Source organism: Dendrobates tinctorius, unplaced genomic scaffold (genome assembly GCF_039654945.1).
Source record: "Dendrobates tinctorius isolate UK_male_01 unplaced genomic scaffold, ASM3965494v1 ptg000254l, whole genome shotgun sequence".
In the NCBI taxonomy this organism is placed as follows: Eukaryota; Metazoa; Chordata; class Amphibia; order Anura; family Dendrobatidae; genus Dendrobates; species Dendrobates tinctorius.
The window spans coordinates 24,335,607-24,352,780 of record NW_027361921.1 but is presented as its reverse complement, the minus strand read 5'-3'; the positions used below and the strand labels follow the sequence as shown (position 1 = coordinate 24,352,780).

The window sequence follows — 17,174 nt, the reverse complement described above, 5'->3', positions numbered from 1 at the left end:
ACACATTTCTCCTTAAAGTATACAAAACATAAGACTTTTTTTAATTTGAGATTACCGTATTTTGAAAAAAAAATGCTCCTGAATCTAAATATTGCAGTTATATACTTGTTGCCCATTGGGTTTTCCTTTGATTTTCTTGTCAATATGTCCCAGTAATATGACCATTGCCAGTGAGAAGATTCAAAGTATGGTGCATACATTCTTCATCTTGTAATAGCAGGAATCACTCTACTATCAATGTAAAGAAGATCTGGACAACCAGACGTCTACTGGACATGTGCTTCTACTGGCACTAAATACATTCATTCTGACCAGTTAATATCTAAAGAATAAGGGGCAACATAAGTACATAATACAAGTATCAAGACTTAGGCCACCTTGACACCACATTATTTTAGTCAGTATTATCCATCAACATTTGTAATCCAAAATCAGGATTGGAACTTAAGACAGGAAGACTTGCAAATCTTTCCATTACACATATTCTCTGTGCAGGTTTCACTCCTATTTTTGGTTTAAAATACTAATGGAATAAATGACATTTAAAAAAAAAGACATTTCAATTAAACATATTAGTGTTTTATTTGATAAATGTAATATTTTTATCTGTAATTTAATTAAACCTTTTGTAGATGTCAACTCGTTCAAGAATATTTTTCCATAAAAGTTGCATTTTAAAAGTGTTTCAATTGATGTAGATGTAATATTCTTGACGTTTTATATATCTACCTGAAAAGAAGCTGATTAAGGAATCTAAAAAGTACTACTGTCAAAAAATTATATTGTATACATTCAAGTAGTTGTTATATTTCTAAGTAGGCCTTCAACTCTTTACAGCAGCTACTGTGATAGTGATACCCAAAATTCCAGTATTGCCTCAGCATTCTAGAACTGACTTGAGCTGTTACCATTGGCAATTGACAAAATGACCTATGAAATCTGCTGACCCCATATATGACGTCTGACATTTCCCCTTTGTTTTCGAAACTCTACAAAGCGGATTTTGGCTAAGCGTTTACTAAAGAAAGAAAATTCTCCAATAATGCGTGACAGCCTGTGTGAATGAATTGTGTAGGTCTCTTTTGCTGAGTTCACTAATTTATCATTTACACAACTAGCTTGCTGAGTCCCCTCCATGGTTCCACACAGGAGTATATAAGGGATGGCACATTCCCTGTCAAAACAGTATTCACTCAAAGCGTCCACTGACAGCTGAACCACCAAGATGGGAAAGGTAATGTATATTTCTATCCATCTTTGCCTAGGTGAAATTAATATTGTAAAAAGGGACATATAGGATTGACATCAGATGGAAAGCCCTAGAGAAAACTTCAATTTTAGTAAACAGCTTTCTTATATGGATAACCTATTGATTAAAAATATGAGAACAGGTAATGCTATTACATCTTTACTAGATGTCTGATTTATGGAGAAAGATGGAGGAAGATGATGAGATAGTACAAAGTGAATGTACTAATTAGACTAATTAGACTAATGTCTAATTACAGATTATATAAAAGCTAACAATGGCGCAGAATACATTTTTCATATTCCTTCATTGGAAGGAATATGAAAAATATATTCTGCGCCATTGTTAGCTTTTATATCATTTGTAATTAGACATTTCCTCAGTGTTACCATTGTTATCTAATTTCAGATCATCTTCTATGAGGACAAGAACTTCCAGGGCCGCTCCTATGAATGCAGCTCTGATTGTTCTGATCTTCATTCTTTTTTCAACCGCTGCAATTCCATTCGTGTGGAAAATGGAAACTGGATGCTGTATGAGCACCCCAACTTTACTGGACACCAGTACTTCCTGAGGAGGGGAGAATATCCTGATTTCCAGCATTGGTTGGGCTTCAACGACTCTATTAGGTCTTGTCGTATCATTCCTCAGGTGCGTCCCTTTTGGTTACGTTCATTTTAAAATCTGAACAAAAAAAAAAACAAGTGAACTCAATACAGCGTTATGTATGTTATTAACAATTTTGAGTTCTTTTTTTAAAATTCTTTTTTTTTTGCATTGAAGAATTTGACAAGAGGTATTTTAAGCATTTATGAAAATTGATTTCTACACACTTAACTTTACCTTAACGAAATATTGTACTATCAGAATAATTGTCTTTTAAATTGAAAAAAATAGACTAATTATAACTTTTTACATAAATGTTTGCATAGGTTTTTAGCAGTTAAAAAATTACAGTTTAATACATTATATAAATTTATATATATACAGTGGGGAAAAAAAGTATTTAGTCAGTCAGCAATAGTGCAAGTTCCACCACTTAAAAAGATGAGAGGCGTCTGTAATTTACATCATAGGTAGACCTCAACTATGGGAGACAAACTGAGAAAAAAAAATCCAGAAAATCACATTGTCTGTTTTTTTTTCATTTTATTTGTATATTATGGTGGAAAATAAGTATTTGGTCAGAAACAAAATTTCATCTCAATACTTTGTGATATATCCTTTGTTGGCAATGACAGAGGTCAAACGTTTTCTGTAAGTCTTCACAAGGTTGCCACACACTGTTGTTGGTATGTTGGCCCATTCCTCCATGCAGATCTCCTCTAGAGCAGTGATGTTTTTGGCTTTTCGCTTGGCAACACGGACTTTCAACTCCCTCCAAAGGTTTTCTATAGGGTTGAGATCTGGAGACTGGCTAGGCCACTCCAGGACCTTGAAATGCTTCTTACGAAGCCACTCCTTCGTTGCCCTGGCGGTGTGCTTTGGATTAATGTCATGTTGAAAGACCCAGCCACATTTCATCTTCAATGCCCTTGCTGATGGAAGGAGGTTTGCACTCAAATTCTCACGATACATGGCCCCATTCATTCTTTCATGTACCCGGATCAGTCGTCCTGGCCCCTTTGCAGAGAAACAGCCCCAAAGCATGATGTTTCCACCACCATGCTTTACAGTAGGTATGGTGTTTGATGGATGCAACTCAGTATTCTTTTTCCTCCAAACACGACAAGTTGTGTTTCTACCAAACAGTTCCAGTTTGGTTTCATCAGACCATAGGACATTCTCCCAAAACTCCTCTGGATCATCCAAATGCTCTCTAGCAAACTTCAGACGGGCCCGGACATGTACAGGCTTAAGCAGTGGGACACGTCTGACACTGCAGGATCTGAGTCCATGGTGGCGTAGTGTGTTACTTATGGTAGGCCTTGTTACATTGGTCCCAGCTCTCTGCAGTTCATTCACTAGGTCCCCCCGCGTGGTTCTGGGATTTTTGCTCACCGTTCTTATGATCATTCTGACCCCACGGGGTGGGATTTTGCGTGGAGCACCAGATCGAGGGAGATTATCAGTGGTCTTGTAAGTCTTCCATTTTCTAATTATTGCTCCCACAGTTGATTTCTTCACTCCAAGCTGGTTGGCTATTGCAGATTCAGTCTTCCCAGCCTGGTGCAGGGCTACAATTTTGTTTCTGGTGTCCTTTGACAGCTCTTTGGTCTTCACCATAGTGGAGTTTGGAGTCAGACTGTTTGAGGGTGTGCACAGGTGTCTTTTTATACTGATAACAAGTTTAAACAGGTGCCATTACTACAGGTAATGAGTGGAGCAAAGAGGAGACTCTTAAAGAAGAAGTTACAGGTCTGTGAGAGCCAGAAATCTTGATTGCTTGTTTCTGACCAAATACTTATTTTCCACCATAATATGCAAATAAAATGAAAAAAAAACAGACAATGTGATTTTCTGGATTTTTTTTTCTCAGTTTGTCTCACATAGTTGAGGTCTACCTATGATGTAAATTACAGACGCCTCTCATCTTTTTAAGTGGTGGAACTTGCACTATTGCTGACTGACTAAATACTTTTTTTCCCCACTGTATATATATACACTCACTGGCCACTTTATTAGGTACACCATGCTAGTAACGGGTTGGACCCCCTTTTGCCTTCAGAACTGCCTCAATTCTTCGTGGCAGAGATTCAACAAGGTGCTGGAAGCATTCCTCAGAGATTTTGGACCATATTGACATGATGGCATCACACAGTTGGCGCAGATTTGTCGGCTGCACATCCCTGATGCGAATCTCCCGTTCCACCACATCCCAAAGATGCTCTATTGGATTGAGATCTGGTGACTGAGGAGGCCATTTGAGTACAGTGAACTCATTGTCATGTTCAAGAAACCAATCTGAGATGATTCGAGCTTTATGACATGGCGCATTATCCTGCTGAAAGTAGCCATCAGATGCCTGTTCTTAGCTGAGAGGAGTGGTACCCAGTGTGGTCTTCTGCTGCTGTAGCCCATCTGCCTCAAAGTTCGACGCACTGTGCGTTCAGAGATGCTCTTCTGCCTACCTTGGTTGTAACGGGTGGCAATTTGAGTCACTGTTGCCTTTCTATCAGCTCGAACCAGTATGCCCATTCTCCTCTGACCTCTGGCATCAACAAGGCATTTCCGGCCACAGAACTGCCGCTCACTGGATTTTTTTTCTTTTTCGGACCATTCTCTGTAAACCCTAGAGATGGTTGTGCGTGAAAATCCCAGTAGATCAGCAGTTTCTGAAATACTCAGACCAGCCCTTCTGGCACCAACAATCTTGCCACGTTCAAAGGCACTCAAATCACCTTTCTTCCCCATACTGATGCTCGGTTTGAACTGCAGGAGATTGTCTTGACCATGTCTACATGCCTAAATGCACTGAGTTGCCGCCATGTGATTGGCTGATTAGAAATTAAGTCTTAACACACAGTTGGACAGGTGTACCTAATAAAGTGGCCAGGGAGTGTATATATATAATAAACCGTGTAATGCAGATTTGTCTTGTGCTCTGGTGATATAAGAAGTTCTTAAAACATTTTTAGCTATTAAAATCTCAAGATAATTTTAAAAGCCTATGATTTATCAGATTATCGTAATAACATATTATTTTTAATTCTAGCAACGTGGTTCCTACAGAATTAGGATTTACGAGAGAGAAGACTTCAGAGGAGATAGCATGGAGTTTGTAGATGATTGCTCCTCAGTCCATGAGCGGTTTAATTATCATGACATCTACTCCTGCAATGTCCTTGAAGGCCACTGGATCTTTTATGAGCAGCCTAACTACAGGGGACGTCAGTATTACCTGAGACCTGGAGAGTACAGAAGATACACTGATTGGGGCTCTGTCAATGCTAGGGTTGGCTCCTTGAGACGTGTAAGGGAAAATTATTAAACTATATTGTAATAATTTAAAGGATTAAATAAACAGCTCATCTCTGAATGAAATATTTGGTCCCAAATTTTTGTGTTTCGTGTTTTTAAGAAATATGTAAAAATGCTAAAATATACAGGGTGGGCCATTTATATGGATACACCTAAATAAAATGGGAATGGTTGGTGATATCAACTTCATGCTTGTGGCACATTAGTATATGGGAGGGGGAAAACTTTTCAAAATGGGTGGTGACCATGGTGGCCATTATGAAGTTGGCCAATTTGGATCCAACTTTATTTTTTCCAATGGGAAGAGGGTCATTTGACACATCAAACTAATTGAGAATTTCACAAGAACAATGGTGTGCTTGGTTTTAACGTAACTTTATTTTTTCATGAATTAATTGCAATTTATGACCACTTGTAAAATGTGTTCAAAGTGCTGCCCATTGTGTTGGATTGTCAATGCAATTCACTCTTGATACACTGATAGCTAAAAGTGTTAGCCCCTTTCCTAATTTGCTATACTTTTGCATGTTTTTTTCGAGCTTAAACATTTCAGATCACAAAACAAATTTAAAGATTAGACAAAGATAAGACTAGTAACACAAAATGCAGTTTTTAAATGAAGGTCTTTCTTAAAAAAGGAAAAAGAAAGCTAAACCTACAGGGCCCTGGTTGGGTCACCCTTAGCAGCAACAACTACAATCAAGCATTTGTGATAACTTTCAATGAGTTTTTTACAACTAGGAATTTTGGCCACGCAGCTTGGCAGGAATTTTTGTATTTCAGTCTCATTGTAGGATTTCTGAGCATGAACTGCTTTTTTAAGGTCATGCCACAGCATCAATTGGATTAAGGTCAGGATTTTTGACTAGGCCACTGCCAAGTCTTAATTTAGTCTTTCTTAAGCCACTCAGAGGTGGAATTGCTGGTCTATTTTGGATAATTGTCCTGCTGCATAACCCAGTGTGCTTCAGCTTGAAGTCACAAACAAATGGTCGGATATCCTCCCTCAGGATTTTTTGGTAGACAGCAGAATTTATGGTTCCATTTACCACAGCAAGGTCCAGGTCCTGAAGCTGAAAAACAGCCCCAATCCATCACACTACCACCAATATATTTTACTGTTGGTACGATGTTCCTTTTCTTAAATGCTGTGTTACTTCTACACTAGATGTAATGGGACATACACCTTTCAAAAAGCTTAACGTTTGTCTTGTCAGTGCACAGAGTATTCTCCCAAAAATCTTGGGGATCATCAAGATGTTTTCTAGCAAAACTGAGACAAAGCTTTATGCTCTTACTGTTCAGCAGTGGTTTTCATCTTGGAACTCTGCCATGCAGGCCATTTTTGCCCAGTTTCTTTCCTATGGTAGAGTCCTGAACACTGACCTTAACTGAGGCAAGTTAGGCCAACAGTTCTTTGGATGCTGTTGTGGGGTCTTTTGTGACTTCTTAGATGAGTCGTCGCTGTGCTCTTGGGGCATTTTTGGTCAGCTGGCCACTCCTTCGAAGGTTCACCACTGTTCCATGTTTTCACCATTTGTGGATAATGTCTCTTACTGAGGTTTGCTGGAGTCCAAAACCTTTAGAAATGGCTTTATTACTTTTTCCAGACTTATAGATCTCAATTAGTTTGCTTCTCATTTGTTCCAGAATTTCTTTGGATCATGGCATGAAGTTAAGCTTTTGAGGATCTTTTGGTCTACTTCACTTTATCAACCAGGTCATATTTAAGAGATTTATTGATTGAGAAAAGGTATGGTAGTATTCAGGACTGGATATGGTGAAGGAATATGAACTCAGCTTCCCAAAGATGTGTTAAACTACAGTCAGTTTATGATTTAAGAGGGGAGGGCAATTACTTTTTCACACAGGGCCTGTAGGTTTGGAAATCTTTTTTCCTTAATAATAAAGACTTTAATTTAAAAACTGCATTTTGTGTTCACTTATGTTATCTTTGTCTAATATTTAAATTTGTTTGGTGATCTAAAACAATTAAGTGCCACAAACATGCAAAAGGATAGGAAATCAGGAAGGGGGCAAAGACATTTTCACACAACTGTATATATATTTCTTTAACTCCATATATTTCAAATATTTCTTCCATTTACACGTAAAAAACTAGAAAAGCTAAATGTATCAGATATATCAAGCAAACTAGAGCTTGATTTACTATAAAATCTGCTATTGGCAGCTGATGAGAGAATTTGGGCCTTCGATGAAATTGCTAAATATGTCAGCAGTGACAACTTTGAAATCAACAAAGTGATCTCTCTCATGTGTATATTGAAATAAAAACTCACAAGGATGCAGCAAAATCTATAGGAAGAACATCAACTTAAACATGTTCATTGTCATTCTGTGGCTTTTAGAGACATTCAGCGACAATGTCACATGCAATCGGCTGCAGAGGAAGAGGAGTAACTGGTGGATGTTTTGAGAGAAAATTGAGTTGTCCCATGCACAGTTGGCAGGCAAGATTCACAGTCAATGTGAAATTAATGATGACCCTGGCTAAGATGAACAACTGCTGCAGTGGTGTCTCAAAGGGAAAAAATGGGAAAATCTGTCAGGCTGGAAGAAATGACAAGATGCATGCTTGATTGATTGTGAGCTGACAGGCTTATCATCGACCTGATGTAAAGGAATTACAAAGGATAAAGGATAGCCTTTATTTTAAATTCCGATATAAAGGCAAAAAGGGGGAACATTTTGGCTTCTAAAAGTGAGTCAAAATTTGTTCATTACCAGGATAAGAGATGCTATCTGCTCAGCAAAACTTTTACTGAGCAGATGCCTGCTGACTACGTGTCTGACTAGGAGACCCGTCCCCGCTCCTTGCAGAGTAAATTCTTCTTTACTGTGCCATCACTATAGTTACGTGAAGTAGTCAAAGTTGGAGCAGTGATTAAAATAAATATGACATGATTTATCACATGTTTTATTAGCCGCTGTGCCAACCTAGTGCAAATCACAAAGCATAGATGCAGTGTCTGAACAGCCTTGTTCAGTTGTACCTGAACTATGTTCTTTCTCCAGCAAATAACCTGAGCTCCAACCACATGGACTTCTAGATCAGCAATATGAACCAGTGATGAGAACTGGCGCAGTTTGTCATGAATGTACTATTATGTAAAGTATCCATGCAGGGTCGGACTGGGGTGTGTAGGGCCCACCAAGGGAATGAATTTTAGGGGCCCACCTACAGTAATATACAACTCAACATTTAGGCTTTGAGACCGCAGAATTACACCATGGGTTCTTTTGCCGTATATCCCACGCCAAATCTGCATCATTTCAGCATCCGAATTCTACTAAAAGCTGCACCGTTGTTCATATGCTGCAGATCTTTCCGCACTACAATTCATTTAATCCTTTAGGGCCGCAGGCCTGTTTTCACCTTAATGCCCAGGCCATTTTTTTGCAAATCTGACCTGTGTTACTTTGAAGTTAAAAAGTTACCCCATTTTGGAATCTACACCCCCAAGGATTGACGTAGGGGTATAGTGATCACTTTGTCCCAACAAGCGTTCCATGGTAGATGCTACACAGCCCAGCCAATCGAAGCGTTCGGATCTGCAGGGGGGGCTAAAATTCGCCCGGACAAGCCAGGCAGCGTTGCTGCCTGCCGGTTTTAGTGGCGAAAGCCTCCCGATACCCGTGCGATTAGCTGCGGGGACCGACGGAACCCCTGGCCGTACATTAGTACAATAGTGGACATTTTATTTTAGAGACTTGGAGAAAAGATGTCTGAACACAAGGATGTCAGCGCCATCACCGCACATACAAGAACCAAACAGAAGAATCCAGAAGAGGGATCATTAATGGCAATGGCAGGCCTGGCATAGCATACAGTACACCACATATCCCTACGTACAGTATTATGGGCACCGCATAGTCCTTCATACAGAATTATGGGCACCGCATAGTCCTCCATACAGAATTATGGGGCACCACGTATCTCTCCAAACAAAATTATGGGCACCACAATAGTCCTCCATACAGAATTATGGGACACCATGTAGTCCTCCGTACAGAATTATGGGCACCACATAGGCCTCCATACAGAATTATGGGACACCACGTATCTCTCCATACAAAATTATGGGCACCACATAGTCCTCCATACAGATTTATGAGACACCATGTAGTCCTCCATACAGAATTATGGGCACCACATAGGCCTCCATACAGAAATATGGACACCACATAGTCCTCCATACAGTATTATGGGCACTACATAGTCCTCCATGCAGTATTACGGGCACCACATAGTCCTCCATACAGAATTATGGGCACCACATAGTCCTCCATACAGAATTATGGGCACCGCATAGTCCTCCATACAGTATTATGGGCACCGCATAGTCCTCCATACAGTATTATGGGCACCGCATAATCCTCCATACAGTATTATGGGCACCGCATAGTCCTCCATACAGTATTATGGGCACCGCATAGTCCTCCATACAGTATTATGGGCACCGCATAGTCCTCCATACAGTATTATGGGCACCGCATAGTCCTCCATACAGTATAACGGGCACCGCATAGTCCTCCATACAGTATTATGGGCACCGCATAGTCCTCCATACAGTATTACGGGCACCGCATAGTCTTCCATACAGTATTATAGGCACCACATAGGCCTCCATACAGAATTATAACATTTCATTACTGATCCTGAGCTACCTGCTGTATTACTTTCCAGAGCTGTAGTTCACATTCGTCTCTCCCTTGTGGGATGATAGAATGTACAGCTGCAGGAGCAGCGCTCCCCATGACATGGGAGTATTACAGCTCCAGGCTGTGTAACCTGTGCATTCACCCTCCCACCCCCTGTAATTACTCAGCGCTCCCTCCTGTGCTCCTCCGGTTGGTGCACGGCTTGTAGGAATGATTGTATAATCCTGGGACCTTATAAGATGAGAATTTCACAACCCGACTAGTGCTCAGAAAACGCCCAGCGGAGATTCAGGCAGTGAAACCTTCATGCAGGATTATCCAGCCAACCAGACATGGATTTGCAATCAGTTCACCAGCCTCATCAGGTCCGCTAATGCAAGCAGATTGGAATGTGAATTCTGCTGATAGATTTCCTTGAAGTTTTACTGACACTGACGGCCATTTCATGTGTACAGCGCAAAACATATTGTGGCCTGTACAAAACTCAGGTGCATGCAGAGCGTAGCGGCACAGAGAAGAGAGCGTTGGCACAGGCAAAGAAAGAGAAGAGAGCGTTGGCACAGGCAGAGGAAGGGTATGTGCACATGTTGCAGATTTGGCTGCGAATCCGCAGCAGTTTTCCATGCGGTGTACAGTACCATGTTATCCCATGGAAAACCAAATCCGCTGTGCACATGCTGCGGAAAATTCTACGCAGATTTGTTGCGGTTTATTTTCTGCAGCATGTCACTTCTTTGTACGGAATCCGCAGCGTTTTTACACCCATTCCATTATAGGAATACGCAGGTGTAAAAACGCAGGCGAAATCCACACTAAATCTGCAGGTAAAGCACAGGTCATTTTACCTGCGGATTCAGCCAAATCCGCAGCACAATCCACAACGTGTGCACATACCCAAAGAGAAGAGAGTGGCGGCACGGAAAGGGCAGAGCGCAGCTGAGGGGACAGGGCAGAGCGCAGCTGAGGGGACAGGGCAGAGCGCAGCTGAGGGGACAGGGCAGAGCGCAGCTGAGGGGACAGGGCAGAGCACAGGGACAGGGCAGAGCGCAGCTGAGGGGACAGGGCAGAGCGCAGGGACAGGGCAGAGCGCAGCTGAGGGGACAGGGCAGAGTGCAGGGACAGGGCAGAGTGCAGGGACAGGGCAGAGTGCAGGGACAGGGCAGAGTGCAGGGACAGGGCAGAGCGCAGGGACAGGGCAGAGCGCAGCTGAGGGGACAGGGCAGAGCGCAGGGACAGGGCAGAGAGCAGCTGAGGGGACAGGGCAGAGCGCAGTGACAGGGCAGAGCGCAGGGACAGGGCAGAGCGCAGCTGAGGGGACAGGGCAGAGTGCAGTGACAGGGCAGAGCGCAGCTGAGGGGACAGGGCAGAGTGCAGGGACAGGGCAGAGCGCAGCTGAGGGGACAGGGCAGAGCGCGGGGACAGGGCAGAGTGTTATGATTGAGTCACCGTAGGAGGCAAAAACAGAAATGCTAGCTAAGTCCAGAAAACCAGAGAAGTTGGCAGCTATCGGATTACAGACCCCTGAACCTATCAACACAACTAGCAGTAGCCGTGGGGGGTTCCTACGATGCCCTAGACCCCTCGATCACAGCCGGAGAATTAAATAGGCCTAAAGAAAGAAAGGGGAAATCTAAACTGCCCCAGAGCAGACCCCAAAGCAATAGGCAGCCCCCAACATATAATGACGGTGAAGCAAGATGAAAATACTAACACAGACAGAAAGATAGACTGAGCAAAGAGGGGCCCAAGCTAACTTGATAGAAAAGGAGAGGAAGGCTGCTGTCTGCAATCCGTGAAAAACCCTATGAAAATAAGAGCCAACAAACTGACAGTGAAAAAGGCCCTGAAGACGCTAGGCTTCAAAAAGCTATGTCAGCACTCAGGAATATACTGAAGACAGAGCTACAGGCAAAAGGAGATTCAGCTCACCCCAGCAGGGGATGGCAGAATACTGAAAAGCAAGGAAAACAAAAAACAAAACAAAAAGGCTAACAGCCAAAACAGAAAACTTAGCTTTAGGGAGCAGGAATCAGACTGGTGTATTAGCAGTCCACAGAGAAATCACCCGCAGGGCAGAATGGCGTCGGCAGCCTTATATCCAGTCTGTGACTCGACTCAGCCAGTCATCTTCATTAGACTCAGGTGCCTGATAATCAGGCTTACTACCTTCCTTCACCAGAATAGGGAGTTCACCAGACCCCAGTGACGAAGGGGAAAATGAACTCACAACAGTACCTCCCCCTTGAGGAGGGGTCACCGAACCCTCAACCACGCCACCAGGGCTATCAGGGTGAGCCCGATGAAATGCACGCACCAATCTTTTGGCATGAATATCAGAGGCAGAGACCCAGGAATTATCCTCCTGACCATAACCCTTCCACTTAACCAAATACTGGAGTCTCCGTCTAGCCAGACAGGAATCCAGTATTTTCTCTACCTCATATTCCATGTTACCTTCAACCAATACAGGGTCTGGAGGTGCCACCCCAGGAACAACTGGTTCAACAAACCTCTTCAACAATGACTTATGGAACACATTATGGATTTTAAATGTGACAGGAAGAGCCAAATGAAAAGAGACCGGATTAATAATCTCCAAAATCTTGTAAGGTCCAATAAATCTAGGCTTAAACTTAGGAGAAGCCACCTTCATAGCAATATTTTTTGATGATAACCACACCATATCACCAATCTTAAACTGGGGACCAATGGTCCTATGTCGATTGGAAAACCGCTGGGCCTTTTCCTGGGAGAGAGATAACTTATCCACCACTTGGTCCCAGATCTGGTGCATTCTCTCCACCACAGTGTCAACACCTGGGCAGGCAGAAGGCTCCACCTGCCCTGAAGAAAATCGAGGATGAAACCCAAAGTTACAAAAAAAGGTGACATCAAAGTGGCAGAACTAGCTCTATTATTTAAAGCATATTCGGCCAAGGGCAAAAATGAAACCCAATCATCCTGATCAGCGGAAATAAAACATCTCAAATACGACTCCAAGGTCTGGTTTGTTCTCTCTGTCTGCCCATTGGTCTGAGGGTGAAAAGCAGAGGAGAAGGACAACTGAATTCCCAGCTTGGAACAGAAAGTCCTCCAAAATCTAGACACAAACTGAACTCCTCTGTCAGATACAATGTTCTCAGGAATCCCGTGTAAGCGAACCACATGTTGCAAAAACAGGGGCACCAACTCAGAGGAAGATGGCAACTTAGGGAGTGGTACAAGATGAACCATCTTAGAGAACCTATCACAAATCACCCAAATAACAGTCATTCTTTGAGAGACCGGCATATCAGAGATGAAATCCATTGAAATATGGGTCCATGGCCTCCTGGGGACCGGCAAAGGCATCAACAACCCACTAGAGCGAGAACAAGATTTAGACCGGGAGCAAGTCCTACAGGACTGCACAAAATTCCTGACATCATGAGACAAGGTGGGCCACCAAAAAGAGCGACTCACCAGATCTCTAGTACCCAAAATACCTGGATGACCAGCCAATGCAGAGCAATGAACTTCAGACATCACTCTCTTCTTCCACTGGTCAGGAACAAACAACTTTCCACTGGGACAACGCTCAGGTTTGTCCTCCTGGAACTCTTGCAGAGCAAGTCTCAAATCGGGCGAGATGGCAGAAAGAACTACCCCTTCGCCTAAGATGGTAGCAAGCTTGGTCACCACAGGAGAATCAGCAAAGAAACTCCTAGAGAGGGCGTCTGCCTTGACATTCTTAGTTCCAGGAAGAAAAGAGACCACAAAATCAAAACGTGTAAAAAACAAGGCCCACCTAGCCTGTCTAGGGTTCAAGCGTTTAGCAGACTCTAGGTAAATCAAATTCTTGTGGTCAGTGAGGACCACAACTTGATGTTTAGCTCCCTCCAACCAATGTCTCCACTCCTCAAATGCCCAATTCATGGCCAACAGTTCCCGATTCCCCACATCATAGTTACGTTCAGATGGAGAGAACTTTCGGGAAAAGAAAGCACAGGGATTCATTTTAGATGTTACAGGATCCTTTTGGGACAAAACAGCTCCTGCACCAATCTCAGAAGCATCCACCTCTACCTGGAACGGGAGTGAGACATCAGGTTGCCGCAAAACCGGGGCGGAGGTGAATCTTCGCTTCAGCTCCTGAAAGGAAGCAACAGCCTCAGGAGACCAATTCAACACATCAGCACCCTTCTTAGTAAGATCAGTCAATGGCTTGGCAATACTAGAAAATTTTGCTATAAATTTCCGATAAAAATTAGCAAAACCCCAAAACTTCTGGAGGGCCTTCAAAGAAGTGGGCTGAACCCAATCATAAATGGCCTGTACCTTGGCCGGGTCCATTTCAATAGTTGACGGAGACAAAATAAATCCCAAAAATGAAATCCTCTGTACTCCAAAAAGGCATTTCGATCCTTTGAGATACAGGGAATTCTCCCTCAAGATCCGGAACACAGTCCGAATATGTTCCACATGAGAATCCCAATCCTTGGAGAAGATCAAAATATCATCCAGGTAAATAATCAAAAATTTATCGACAAAGTCTGAGAAAATATCGTTCATGAAGCACTGGAAGACAGAAGGGGCATTAGTGAGCCCAAAAGGCATCACCAGGTACTCAAAATGTCCCTCCGGAGTATTAAACGCCATCTTCCATTCATCCCCCTGCTTAATGCGGATAAGATTATACGCCCCCCTGAGGTCAAGCTTGGTAAACCAGCAAGCACCTCTATGTTATGATTGAGTCACCATAGGAGGCAAAAATAGAAATGCTAGCTAAGTCCAGAAAACCAGAGAAGTTGGCAGCTATCGGATTGCAGACCCCTGAACCTATCAACACAACTAGCAGTAGCCGTGGGGGGCTCCTACGATGCCCTAGGCCCCTCGATCACAGCCGGAGGACTACATAGCCTAAAGACAGAAAGGGAAATCTAAACTGCCCCAGAGCAGACCCCAAAGCAAAAGGCAGCCCCCCACATATAATAACGGTGAAGCAAGAAGAAAGAACAAAACACAGACAGAAAGATAGACTGAGCAAAGATGGGGCCCACGCTAGCTTAGATAGGAAAGGACAGGAAGGCTGCTGTCTGCAATCCGTGAAAAACCCGATGAAAATAAGAGCCAACCAACTGACAGTAAAAAAAGGCCCTGAAGACTCTAGGCTTCAAAAAAGCTATGTCAGTACTCAGGAATATTCTGAAGACAGAGCAACAGGCAAAAGGAGATTCAGCTCACCCCAGCAGGGAATGGCAGAATCCAGAAAAGCAAGGAAAACAAAACACTAATGCAAAAAGGCAAAGCAGAAATCTTAGCTTTAGATGAGCAGGAATCAGACTGGTTTCCTAGAAGTCCACAGAGAAATCACCCGCAGGCCAGAAGGGCGTCGGCAGCCTTATATCCAGTCATTAACTCCACTCAGCCAGTCATCATCATCAGCCCCAGGTGTTTGACAATCAGGCTCACTACCTTTCTTCACCAGAAGAGGGAGTTCCTCGGGCCTCAGTAGTGAAGGGGAAAATGAACTCACAACAGTACCTCCCCCTTGAGGAGGGGTCACCGAACCCTCAACCACGCCACCAGGGCGATCAGGGTGAGCCCGATGAAAGGCACGCACCAATCTTTTGGCATGAATATCAGAGGCAGAGACCCAGGAATTATCCTACTGACCATAACCCTTCCACTTAACCAAATACTGGAGTCTCCGTCTAGCCAGACGGGAATCCAGTACTTTCTCTACCTCATATTCCATGTTACCTTCAACCAATACAGGGTCTGGAGGTGCAACACCCGGAACAACAGGTTCAACAAACCTCTTCAACAAAGATTTATGGAACACATTATGGATTTTAAATGTGACAGGAAGAGCCAAACGAAAAGAGACCGGATTAATAATCTTCAAAATCTTGTAAGGTTCAATAAATCTAGGCTTAAACTTAGGAGAAGCCACCTTCATAGCAATATTTTTTGATGATAACCACACCATATCACCAACCTTAAATTGGGACCAATGGTCCTATGTCGGTTGGAAAACCGCTGGGCCTTTTCCTGGGAGAGAGATAACTTATCCACCACTTGGTCCCAGATCTGGTGCATTCTCTCCACCACAGTGTCAACCCCTGGGCAGGCAGAGGGCTCCACCTGCCCTGATGAAAATCGAGGATGAAACCCAAAGTTACAAAAAAAAGGAGACATCAAAGTGGCAGAATTTGCTCCATTATTTAAAGCAAATTCGGCCAAGGGCAAAAATGAAACCCAATCATCCTGATCAGCAGAAATAAAACATCTCAAATATGACTCCAAGGTCTGGTTTGTTCTCTCTGTCTGCCCATTGGTCTGAGGGTGAAAAGCAGAGGAGAAGGACAACTGAATTCCCAGCTTGGAACAGAAAGTTCTCCAAAATCTAGACACAAACTGGACTCCTCTGTCAGATACAATGTTCTCAGGAATCCCGTGCAAGCGAACCACCTGTTGTAAAAACAGGGGCACCAATTCAGAGGAAGACGGCAACTTAGGGAGTGGTACAAGATGAACCATCTTAGAGAACCTATCACAAATCACCCAAATAACAGTCATCCTTTGAGAGACAGGCATATCAGAGATAAAAATCCATTGAAATATGGGTCCATGGCCTCTTGGGGACAGGCAAAGGCATCAACAACCCACTAGAGCGAGAACACGATTTAGACCGGGAGCACGTCCCACAGGACTGCACAAAATTCCTGACATCACGAGACAAGGAGGGCCACCAAAAAGACCAACTCACCAGATCTCTAGTACCAAAAATACCTGGATGACCAGCCAAAGCAGAGCAATGAACTTCAGACATCACTCTCTTCTTCCACTGGTCAGGAACATACAACTTTCCACTGGGACAACGCTCAGGTTTGTCCTCCTGGAACTCTTCCAGAGCACGTCTCAAATCGGGCGAGATGGCAGAAAGAACTACCCCTTCGCCTAAGATGGTAGCAGGCTTGGTCACCACAGGAGAATCAGCAAAGAAGCTCCTAGAGAGGGCGTCAGCCTTGACATTCTTAGTTCCAGGAAGAAAAGAAACCACAAAATCAAAACGTGTAAAAAACAAGGCCCACCTAGCCTGTCTAGGGTTCAAGCGCTTAGCCGACTCTAGGTAAATCAAATTCTTGTGGTCAGTGAGGACCACGACTTGATGCTTAGCTCCCTCCAACCAATGTCTTCACTCCTCAAATGCCCATTTCATGGCTAACAGTTCCCGATTCCCCACATCATAGTTACGTTCAGATGGAGAGAACTTTCGGGAAAAGAAAGCACAGGGATTCATTTTAGATGTTACAGGATCCTTTTGGGACAAAACAGC

At 43.2% G+C, this 17,174-nt stretch overlaps 1 protein-coding gene across 1 annotated transcript; it reads left to right on the top strand.

Annotated features, from left to right (window-relative positions):
- Positions 1–1,225: 1,225 nt before the first annotated feature.
- LOC141067783 (gamma-crystallin-1-like) lies at positions 1,226–5,180 on the top strand. The gene is made up of 3 exons (XM_073558242.1): positions 1,226–1,234; positions 1,658–1,900; positions 4,905–5,180. The coding sequence occupies exons 1-3, from the start codon at positions 1,226–1,228 to the stop codon at positions 5,178–5,180; spliced, it is 528 nt and encodes a 175-aa protein (XP_073414343.1).
- The last annotated feature ends 11,994 nt before the right edge of the window (positions 5,181–17,174 follow it).

Excerpts from the sequence above, each read along its gene's own strand:
- LOC141067783 (XM_073558242.1), top strand. Across the intron at positions 1,901-4,904 it reads CTTGTCGTATCATTCCTCAG|CAACGTGGTTCCTACAGAAT; the intron begins GTGCGTCCCTTT and ends TTTTAATTCTAG.